The sequence below is a fragment of the Antrostomus carolinensis genome, unplaced genomic scaffold (assembly GCF_000700745.2).
Source record: "Antrostomus carolinensis isolate BGI_N321 unplaced genomic scaffold, ASM70074v2 scaffold10755, whole genome shotgun sequence".
NCBI lineage: Eukaryota > Metazoa > Chordata > Aves > Caprimulgiformes > Caprimulgidae > Antrostomus > Antrostomus carolinensis.
Genome location: NW_010314274.1, coordinates 1 through 12082, shown reverse-complemented (window position 1 = coordinate 12082; position 12082 = coordinate 1). Strand labels below are relative to the sequence as shown.

Sequence of the window (12082 nt, the reverse complement as noted above, 5' to 3'; positions counted from 1 at the left end):
ATGGTCATGAGGTTCCGAAGCTTGCTTACCAATAAAGTTGTATCAGAAGATTTGAGAAGTAAGTAGACAAATTAATGGACGTCAAGTCCATAAGTAATTAAAAGGCCTGGGAGGAGACACACTAGCACAACAAATTGTGTGGCTTCTTGGGGGAGTAAAAGGAGAATGAACTGCAGAAAGTAGCCAGGTGTATCCAGTCTCCCTACGCAGTATCTCTTCTTGCCTTTTTCAAACATAGCAATAGATCCTGGGCTTGGAGGGGTCATACTTGTGAGACCTTTTTTATGTGCTTATGTCATGTCTAATGAAACAAAGTGGCATTGGTAAGTAAATTCAGACAGACACACATCACATCATATACTGCAGTAGCAGGAGAGTATCCTGTGTTCAGAGAGATGCTGGAAAGGGTGTGTATGTTTAAGAAAGAAGGCATGGCTGTATATTTCCCAGTATTTTGGAACAGTAATTGTTACTGTCTTAGTTCTGCACAGGGAAAAAGGAGGACTACGTGTCACAGTAGGTCTGAAACAGCAGCTTCATGGTAGTCCCTTAGGGCACACTGTACACCTGTGTTAGTGTTTCACACTACACTGGGGAGAAACAGTTCTGATGTACCAGCAGGTTCCCCAGAAGCATGCACATCCACTCAGACGTCTTTTGTGGCTGCTCACAAATACTCGAATCAGAGTATCTACTTGAAAGGCGACAGAATAATTATTTTTAACAGTTATGCTGTAAAATAATTGCCAGTAAATACATGCAAGGAAAAATCATGAGCTTTCTAAGTAGATAAGAGTTTTAACCCATATGTGTAGCCAAATATTCATTTATTACATTAGGATCTCACATTAGTAATATTTAAAAATATAGTTTACTGGTTTTATTTTATTTTTAAATTTCAGCAGTCTTCTGTAAGGAAAATAGATTGGTCTGATTTTCTGGACTAAGTACAAAGTTAAAATTTTTGTGATACCCTAATTCTCAGTGCTAATTTGATCCAAAATAGATTTTCCTGGATTTCAAACAATGTACTCTCAAAAACCTATCTTCTGTGGCAGTGACATCAAAAATTAAACATGCCTTAGAAAAACAGAAAGGTTTGAAAAAGAAGGTGAAGATAAAAATGAGGAGACTACATTTGCTGTTTGTTAGTAATGACCATGACGAGAAGAGGATTTTCATTCACTGAAAGTCAAAAGAAATTAGGACTTATAAAATAATGATGAAAATATCAAATCTCAAAATAAAATAATAAAACTGAAGGGACTGAGTGTACACCATTCAAGTCAGTAAGAGTTTTTTCCAGTCACTTGAACAGGAGCAGAATCAATCCCTGAAAACTTCTGTTATCAATTACTTGAAACAATCTAATATTTCCCGGGGTCAAGGAGAATTTACTGTGAAAGAAATCCCTGAACCTAAAGAAATACATGTCATAGCCATTGTGGTAAGTGGTACCGACTCACACAGCACAATGGAGCCTCTTAGTACTGACAGAGAAAAGGAGAACTTGCTTTGCACTTGAAGCTGCTTCTAATTTTCTGGAGAAAAAAGCTTACTTTGAAGTATTGTAAGCTTGACATTTTTGGCAGGTCACTTGAGGAAGTGCTGGTATGCATTTAAGTGTCTCATGCATCTACTCACTGGTACTCTGTTAGCTTTAATAAGCACACATGTATCTATCAAAATAGACCTTGAACTTGAAAACTTAAGCTAGGCACTTACAGAAACATGTCCTGTCTGCTCTGCTGCTTCTAAACAATCTTTTATCATTGGTAGATGATATAAGTGAGCCTGACACCAAACAGGGGTCAGATACAGTTTCAGGAAACTGTCGTATCCTTCTTCACGTCATTAATAATAGAAGGAGCATGCACAGCCAGGAAGCAGAAGCTGGGGCTGGTTTTGTTATTACTCCACAGGACTGAAACATGGACTTCTCTGTTTTGCCAAACAACAACCATCCCGACAAATTCCTGCAACTGGAGGTGAAGTCTTTAGTGAAAAACTCGACCTTTCTACAAGCCAACCTAGCAAAATTCCCAGAAGCAGCTTTACCTGGAGTGCAGCGGTGGCACAACAGGGTCTATTTACAGGTAAGGTCTAAAAGAGACGGACATTTTTCCTGCTTTTTCTACCTCATTTTTGTGATCAGGAGACAAGTGACATGAGGTTGAGACTTCAGCTGTGGATTCAACTTCCAGCATGTCTGAATCTGCATTGCTACTATCCCTATAATTTTTCCCATTGACTTTAGTGAGGATCAAGCTCCAAGAGAAGAGTTATTCTCTTCAGGGTGGTCCGCTGACTTTATTTCAGTACATTAGACTTTCTACTGCTCATTGTAAGATTTTCATAGCATTTCCCAGAAAGACTACTGACGTCAAATGCCTTTTAATTGTACTAACAGGTCAAATGGGATGCACTTTCTGAAGAAATTGGAAAAAAACTCAGACTTATACCTGAAAGCCGGGTCATATCCCTGGAACTCAATGAAAAGGCACATTAGAGAGAACATTAGAGATTGTTGCTAGTGTCTCACAAGCTTATATATGTCTACATAGTTTATTATAGCTTCCTTTTTATTTTGCTCTGTTCTTCTCATTCTCCTTTGACCTTACCGTTATCCTGACAGACAGCTGTTCAAAGTGTGAAACATACTGGCTGTGTTAGACCAGGTTAATATATAGAGGTAGCAGCAGTTTCTTGGTAAGAATGCGAATGTGTACTGCCTAGCAGAGGCCCTGGAGCCAGCGAAGAAGTTCATGTCTGGATCAGCAGCAGTACAGCTGCATCAGCTCACACCCCTCTGGGCCCCACTTGCTGCTCCACAGCACTGCTTGCCTGCTGCCTGGGGAGCCCCTCACCTTTCCCCACCCCTAGCATGAGCAAAAGCTTCAAGGTCTGGTTCTTGTCAAGGGATGGAGCAGTTGGGAAAGGGGGTGCAGAAGGGTCTGGATCCTGCGGATCCTTAGAGTAGGGGTCCAGTTCCCCAGGGGAATGAAGAGTGGGAGCAAAAAAAACATCAGCCAGGGGCAGAGGAGGGGAAGAGAACAATGGCTAAAGTTTCCCACAGCTACTTGCAGTTGTACTTCTCTCCTCTCAGATGTTTCTCCCCATCAGCTCTGCAAACCCCTCTGCTGCCTCCGAGAGCCCCTTCCAGTCATCCACATACAAAAATCCTCTCTCTCCTGACACCCGCTTCTATGACACCCCCTTACTTTCCCTAGCCTCTTCCCCACCCCAGATACCCTTCCCTCTGCCTAGCCCAATCCCTCCAGCTGCCTCTTCTCGTATTGTATAATCTTTGCTGGAGATTCCCCAAGGGGAGCTGCGGGGGCGGGGGGACATGGTTGCCTGTCATCTCCCATGCAAAGAGCCCTAACCAAGGGAAGGAGCCTGCGGGATCCCAAACAATGGGGTATGGTGCAATGCTGGCCTCACTCCCTACCCCACCTAAGCCCCTCTTTTGTGCAGGAGGGAGGCAGCCACACACAGAGCCTCCTCTGCAGCAGGGTTCCTTCTCCCCATTGTCGTTTGACAGGACGCATTGTCACTGAGCCAGGGCTGCAGAGCTGCGGGAGGATTAAAAATACATGGGGAGCCCTGTGCTTTTGCGACTTGTGCTCTGCCCTTTGCCAACAGCAAGAGGGTTTTCTTGAAACTCTGTTCCCAGCCTTAGAATGGCCATTACAAAGGAAATGTCTGTGTTCACCATGTCTCCAGAAATGCAGTTTGCTATGCAGTATGTTTTATGAATGTTAAACCTAGGGCACAACCTATACTTTTAAGTGTAGTCATTAGTGAGTTCAAGCTGTCCAGATAAAATTCATTGTGCCTTATTCTCCCTCTGTTATGAGCTCACCTACTTTTTTCTCTTTTGCTGACAATCAAATAAAGGGAAAAGAACTGATGAGTTCCAGACGTTAGAATAAACATGATGGCACAGTAGAGAACTAATGGCGCAGGAATAATATGTTTTGCTGTAAGATGAGAGAGCTAACAGGGTTAAGGGTTAGTTAATTCAGAAACGGAAAGGGGGGTGGGTGGAGGGAGGAGAATTCATTTCAGAACATATGTGCATGACCTACAGACTCCTAGGGTCATTAAACCTTGAGAGTAGCCTAAATTCCCTCTTCAGAAATTCATTTTCTTTTAAGAAAGTATTGCTACTCAGAGCTCCCTGTGTAAAGTGACTTCTCAGTGGTATGTTTGTGGCCTTTTCCAGACCTTCATAGGAGATCACTTAAGTTCAAGTGCACTTAAGCACTTAGGTGTTTTCTCCAACTGTAAGTTTTTAAGTTTATTTCCATTATAAAAATCAGCTTGACATAAAAACAATCCCTGTTGCTGACCAAAAAATTGCTTCTCTTTCTCCTTACTTTCCTCTTCTGTACCAGGCAAACTGAACTGCTAAGCTTCCCTTCTTAGCATATATTTTCATTGTCTACTTTACATAAAACAAACCATAAAGCAGTCCAGGAATCTTGGTCCTTCCTTGTGAAAAAGAGCATAAAAAGAACAGACTGCTTCTCCTGCACATGACTAGCTACTGACCACCTTCTGATTACCCTGAAAATTACCTGTCCCACTGGACTCTCTGCCCCACAGCATGTTTTAGTGCTCAGCATACACCAGATGATTGATCCCCTGTATCTGCCTCTGGTAGCCAGGGTGCATATCTCCCCCATAGTTTACTGGTTCATTTTCTGAAGTTCTCATAATTCTCTTTCCTGCTTGTATTTCCCCTTTTTCCCTATTTCTGTAAGACAGCAGAAAACATTTGGTCTTTAAGCACTGTGCTACTTCTTGTCATGCTGCTCTTGCTTAGGAATTCATAACTCTGAATAGATTTTAGCCTGCAGGCATTACAGTTATGCTAACTGCACTCCTAACCTCTTCTGGTGTCTTTATCTGAGCTAATGTCTGTGTCCTGCCTTTGCTAGTTTCTCGGTGTACCAGGGCGAGAGATTTTTTCTACCTATAAATTAGATGCTGGGTTACAGTCATTTGTTTGTCCTCTGGCTTATACATGTGTTACATACTTCTACTTTTTTTTCCCTTATTCTTCCCTAGACGTCTGCAACTGGCCACAATCAGAGCCAGCTGCAAGGTTGGCAGGAGCTTTGGTCTGACACCATACAGAAGTTTTTATATAATGCACTCACAACCCTGTAGAACTCCATTACCAATGACAGATAAAACAGCTTTCTTTAAGTAAACAATCCACTATGAGGACAGAAGTACTCTCAGTGCTGCACGATTACAATAGTCCATATGAATGCCTACTTTTCTCTAAATATTCCTTTCACTTCGGCTTAAGTGTTTATAAACACCTACTGATCTCCTTCCTATCCATGTTAGGTGTCCTCCCAGGTTGGTCTGTAGTACCTTATCTCATCTAGGTGTTCCTGCTCCAGCAGGGGGATTGGACTAGATGATCTTTCAAGGTCCCTTCCAATCCCTAATATTCTGTGATTCTGTGATTATGCTGCCTTATGTCTCTGACAAGCAATTCTGATTCTCTTTGGTTCCTTCAATAAGAAAACTTGCATCCTCAGGAATCCTGCCCTACTGTCTTTCAGATCTGCTTACTGACCCTTGGTTACTCCTTGCCTCCCTGATTGCTTTTCCACAGCATCCCCTATGAGATCAGATTTCTTCAGGAACTTCTAAAGAGCTAATAATTATTTATCTTGATAAATGAGATTTTTTAATTGACCAAACGCCTAGCAATAGCTATACAACTATGACAGGGATTCTTGGGTTACTACCTAGCAGCTTTTTGTCTGTCAGACCTTTTGTATGTCTTAGAAACAGGTCTCTACATCAGAAAAATGTCTTTCCAAGTGCTTGGAGAGTCCTCCAGGGTTGTGTTACAAGGCTTTTGCACAGCAGAGGGTAATAGTCTTAAACAAGTGATATGCAAATATAATAAACACCTTGCTACCCACTTTCATTAGGTTGTTACAAAACAAATCCTGCAATATCTGGTGGCCCTAAGTTTCTTAAAGACTCCCCTGGCTAAAACTCATAGGTGTAGTTGCCCAGTGAGAGCATTTGTCAATTTCGTTGAGTATCTCCCCTGGCTGCAGCTGGAGACCCTGGCTGGTCCTGGGACAAGAGGAACTAGGTCTTTAGAGGGGGGAGTAAAGAAAAATTTGACTTGCAGGAAGTAAATTTCCTTAATCTTTTAGGCATCTCTTTGATCTCTTCTGACAGACAGATGTGCTTGACGCCAAGGCCTAGCCTTCACTGTTGATGTCCTGGCTTTGGTGGGTGATTAGCTTGATGTCTTATACCACAGTAAGAGGAGAGAACGGTTAGACCCTGAGGTTGTTTCAGTGCTATCAACAATGACAACAATGATAACAAAAAGATGAATTCAAGATAAAAATGAGATTAAAATGTTTCCTAGCAATATAGGTTAATTTATAATTTTTAATTATATAAATTGTAAAATATCTATACACATAATTTGCATTATGAAATAATCAGCAAGGAAAACCTGTGGAGAAAGCGCATCTTGACCCAGGGATGGAACTAACATTGATGCTCTATAGATCTTCAGGCTTTTCACAGAATCCTCTTTTTGTACGTGCCAGCTCTCTGGGTCTGTCAAAGAGGGACAAACTGTTCTCAGTGAAACGAGAGTTACAGACTTTAATAGCTTTCTTGCTCATGAGCTGTATGTAGATCAAGCGCAGTAATGTCTTTGCAGAGTTGAGCATTTTGCATCTTGTTAAATGAGTATTTTGTCGACACATTTCAGCTACAGTTTCTCAGAGTTCTTCGTAACTATTGCTTCTTTGAGCATTTGCTGTTCCTCCTTCCATTCAGTAAATAGTAACATAAATTGCCTCTGATTTGCTCTGTTCCACCCTCATTCACACTGGCTTCTTAGACACAGTGTATATCATATAAATTCTGCAATGTATATGGATAACCAGATTTACAATACATTTCTCTTTCTTTGAACATTGCTTCATGAATCAGAATCAAAATATAGAAGTCTGTGGAAAATGTTGGGAGATGTTTTGAATCTTAAAAGAAAAAAAACCATCATTTTTGCTAGAACTATCATTAGCAGGCATTTTTTTGTTATCTAATATCCTTCTGTTTCTCTACTTCTATAGATGCATATGTTTCATGCAGTCTTCTTCATATTTCTCTGTATCATTTCTTAGACCTAAACTTTTTTTTTTTTTTTTTTTTTTTTTTTTCCCTAGTATGTGCTTCAGGCTTCTGTCCTTCCTTTTCCCCAACTAGTCTCTAGGACAGATCTACTGCTGGAGTTTCACAACCAAATGTTTGCCTGCACTCAAGTGTATTCTCCCAATTAGCCTGGCATTTCAAAGTCTGCTCTCTGAAACTTCTGCAAACTATCTCCTACCCCAAATTCAGGTCCATTTCTCATGGTAAAACCCTGTTGCCCCTTCCATCCTATTCTCTCTCTAGCTCTGCTCTAGGCTACCACATTCTCCTATTCTTATGCCCATGAAAAGGAAGGTACGCCAGATGGAAGGGGTAAAAATTTTTGCCACAAACCACCCTCTTTATGAACAAATTTTGCACCATGCCATCTATTCCAAGTTTTGGAGCATTTTATTTAAAACAGCTTTAGAAATTACTGTCAAGTTGCATTCTTTTCACAACATTTTAGCCTAGGGAGTCTAAGCATCCCCTGGTGATACAGTTCGCATTCTTCAACAAAATGTTCTCTGAGTTCAACTATCTAGCAAGCCTGAGGGAAGCACCATTAAGGTCAATGACAAATTAAAAAAAAAAAAAAAAAGGAGCATTCAGAAAGAAACAACAGTTAAAAACACCAGCTCAGCTGAAATCTGTTCAGTACAACCCAGAGGGCTTCAGTACCAGCTGTAACTGCAATGCAAAGAGTAGTATTGTCAGGGGATATGTCAAGGCTAAGGAAAGACATATGGAAATGATGAACTAAAAGAGGGACTGCGAGGGCACTGAGGATCCACCCACCTACTAATGTTAATTGCTGATGAAAAACATGCTTAGTCAGTTGTACACAATTCAGTGATAAGAATGCCAGCATGATGGTTTCTCCTAGGGTTTCTTAGACAAAGAAGAAGGTTTTCTCTTCTCTACCTTTCCTTTTGGAAGGAAACCAGTCCTCCTGCTTCCTTCTACACCTGCCTGCCTCAGACCAACCCACACACGTCTATGCGTGTGCATAGGCACTGAGGCATAAAGGAAGTGATGATGTGTAGCAGCTGGCTTCCACTGATAGTGGATTCACCAGCTCATGGAGGGAACAGAAAACCACTCAAGTAGAAGAAGCTAACAGTTTGCTATCAGCCTGGCTGATGTGGGATCTGAGCAGCTCCAAGAGACACTGTGTGAGAGGAGGTGGGATCCCCTGGGCTCCCACCAGAAGGGTGGAAGGAGAAGCAGGATGTGCCCCTAGCAGCAGCAAGCCCTTTGGCTGCTGAAGTCCATCCAGCCCATGGCACCTTAACAGCTGGAAATCAAAAGATAAGTGAAATACCCAGGGAAAGACATCCTTTCATGGAAGGAAGTTTCTCAGCCTCTTCATCAACTGTTTATGATGTGCACTTACTTTATGGGCATCTGGCAGTGGGTACTACCCACACCTTTGTGATTTCTGAGGGAGGGAGAGGGCTGCGGTATGCCCCCCTCCCAGCATGCCTGCCACAGGGCCATTGGGTCAGGCCAAGTCTCCCCTTGTCTCAACTTAAAGTTCCTAAGGTCAAAGGTGCTAATGGGGAAGTGGTCTTTGCTAATGAGGAAAGTTGAATTTGTAGTGATGGTTCTGTGGAAGTGGTCCTGAGACATGGGAGAGGTGTTAGTGTGAGGCAAGGGCTCTGCCAGAAGCAGGTCTCTCAGGAAGAGACCAATGGATGCACCAATGGAACTGCAGATCAGTGACAGATTAATTCAAAGTCTTGGGGACAGAAGGTCATGATGAACCAAACTGTTGAACAGGTTAAACTGGAGAGTTCACACCTGTGCCATCAGAGGTGCAGCTCCAGTCAAGGCGGTCATTTACACACCATTACCCCTGTGCTTCCCTCTGCTTTGTCTTTACAGCTCTGCTTCTGCATTGTACACCTGTGGCCTTAATCAGAACTGTGTCTTCTACTGCAGTGCTCCATAGCACAGTTTTGCTAAAGCAGAGGCTTTCTTTCAGCAGGCATGAAATGTCAGTTTTCATTTGCAAAAGAGTTTAATGCTCAGATTGTACCCACGTGCTTTCCCCAGAAGGAAGAAATCTGCCCAGAGTGAACAGTCAGGCTCCCTTACTACAGAATAGGTGTTTGTTAGAATGAGAAAAATTGTTGCAGGTGTAATTATAAAAATGATTCTGTTGTAATACAAATTATAATTCTGGAAGGAGGCTGATATAGTAGGTGAATGAAGATGAAAGCCAACTTCTGATCTAACTTGTGCCTTACAGAGAGAAAAGAGAATTGTCACTGAGCTGCCGGGCTTAGACTCAAATGGGGTCAGTCAAGAAATGATAGGGAAAGCTCTCGAGAAACACATTACACCCATCACCCTGAAATCCACAATCAAAACCAACCCCTTGTATAGTGATATCCAGATGGACGATGACTGGGAGGAGAAGAAAAAGACCCCTTCCTGGACTGTGCAAGACTATGACAGACACTCACTGCACTCTAACTTGGCCAGCCACGTAAAGGTATTGTAACATGCTGTTGCACTGCATTTGGGCAAAGTGAATTGCTACAAGCTGTGTGGTGTGTGCATGAACCTCTGTGCAGCCCGCCTGGATCTTTTGATGGGATTCCGGAATGAAATGCGGATGTAATTTCTGGTACAGACATGACAGTAACATGAGTCTGATCAGGAAAAGAAGTCTACTTATCTGGTTAGATTCTAGTAGTTAGACTTTCAGCTCTGCAGAGCACGACCCCTGTGACTAGAAAAAGTCTTAAACTGCAACACCGCGCAACTCAGCTTCCCCATTTTATACAGGGGAGAACTATAAATGAGGCACTTAATTACTATATACCCTCTTTAATAACTGTTCATAACATTATTCTGTTATCAGATAACATTAATTTTCTCAGCCTCATCCACACTATGTGGGACCCTGGCTGCCTGTGGCACAAACCACTTTTAGGGATGTTTTTGTGAATATTTTTCTGCTGTTCTGTTTTTTGGAAAGGGATTCAGATCTGTGTTTATACACTGACATCTCTTCTTGAGAAGACAACATGGTTTCTTCTGGGTTTTTTAACCACATTTCAATGACTAGTGTCCTACATTTGGTTCCTGGCTGAAAAGTGCGGTTTTAATTTTCCCCAGTGGAACATTTTCAGCATCTGGCAAGTAGCTCAACCTATGTTCAAGTGAAAGTTTCTTGTGTTTGTGTTGTGATGCCTTAAATTCATTAATCACCATCTGATGATAGCCAAAATACTTCTGGCTATGTTCCAATAACTTTATGTGCAAGAGAGAGGAACTGAGTTCATTTTCTGATTTTTCTTTTAGGAAAATCCTAATGATCTACAGTTCTGGATGGGAGATATTTATACTCCTGGGTATGATACCTTGTTAAAAAAGAAAGAGAGAGAAAAAAAGCATTCCACATGTTGCCGAATCATCCTGTTCCTGGTACTAGCTGTTTGCATCCTGATTACCATAGTCACTCTCAGCATTTTGCTTACTTAGTACAGCCAAATGATGTTGATGGGAATTTTTTCAATAAATATTTTTATTAAGCTATTCCCCTCCCTTGTTTTATTTGAATTCCATTTTTTTTTGCCACACATACAATTTGTTTGACATCACTATTTTGCAATGTTCCTGTGCAGCATAAGGAATTGATCCTGAAAATAGACAAATACTCTGAGCATGGCAGAAGACTATAAACTTGAATTAGAATACACTTGAAAAGACTAAAAGTATATAGCCATGCTGTGAAAAAAGATCTTTGTAAATGAAAGGACTAAAATTAAATGTTAAGAGCACTCAGACAATTAAGTTCATACACCTCAGAATAATTTAGGAGAACGAAAATATGAGGTAATTGACCAAAATAAAAAGTGAGTGAATAGAGATATAAATTATTTATTTCCTTTCTGAAAATGCTCTGTGCTGCAAGCTGTTTATACCTTGACACTAGGGCAAAGAGGCTACGAATACCTTTGAGATGGAGATCTCCCTCACTCACACAAGAGAACCTCATAGATACATGAAAGCAAGAAGGTTGGGGTTATACCAGATCTACCTCTCTTCACACAAAATATGCTATAGACTAGGTCAGGAATAGAACCAAGGCAGAGGGTGTGTAGTGCCCCCTCTGAATTCTAGCACATGTCCCACTTACAGCAGCTTTGCAGTGCTTTAACTCAGGTCAAGATGGATTCACCTTCAATTACAGTGTGACAGTAAGATGTTTGAATCTTGTTTGTGCTGTAACTCCTTGGAGCCTAGTCTAGCTTGTCCCGTAACTGGTTCAAAAGCTTACTGTTTTAAACTGGTAACCAGCCAACATCAAAAGCAGAGCAGCATTGGCATAAAATTAGTATCCCTATTACAAAATTGAACGTTGCTGTAAATACACAGAGGGACTCACTTTCATGGCTTGCTGCAGTTTCAGCATAAACGGGTGTCCCTGTCTGAAAGGTCAGGTCCATTCAGCTTATGAAATTAAGAACTAAGAGGCATTCTACAAGACTGGCAGCTGACACCGTTCAGTAATTATTCACATTTAAGCAACAATATTTAACTGTTTTTTCCAGCCCATGTACATTTGCTTTAGGTTCATCGCATAGAGTGCAGAGACATATTTTTGTAAATTATTGAGGCCTGTAGGCGGGCAGCCTAAAAGTAAAGGGCTCTGTAATTTCCAGGAAAACAGCCAATAGCGAGAGTTCCTTAGCTGCGTTGCTCTCTGAGGGTCTAGCAGGAGGGACGGTTTTCTCCGCAAGCCCGTTACGGGCTGTCTCAGTCGGCTTTCGCTGCTGTCATCTAGCGGACACTGAGAAAAGAGGAAAAACCTTTAGGCATGGAGGCACGGAGGAGCAATGAGCCTTCTTTTCTTTTCTTTTCTTTTCTTTTC

The 12082-nt window shown here is 41.6% G+C and overlaps 1 protein-coding gene across 1 annotated transcript; it reads left to right on the top strand.

Annotated features, from left to right (window-relative positions):
- Positions 1-10689, top strand: MINAR2 (membrane integral NOTCH2 associated receptor 2). The gene is given in 4 exon segments (XM_010167592.2): positions 1-58; positions 1714-2096; positions 9449-9694; positions 10510-10689. Coding segments are annotated over 4 exon segments (867 nt in total).
- The last annotated feature ends 1393 nt before the right edge of the window (positions 10690-12082 follow it).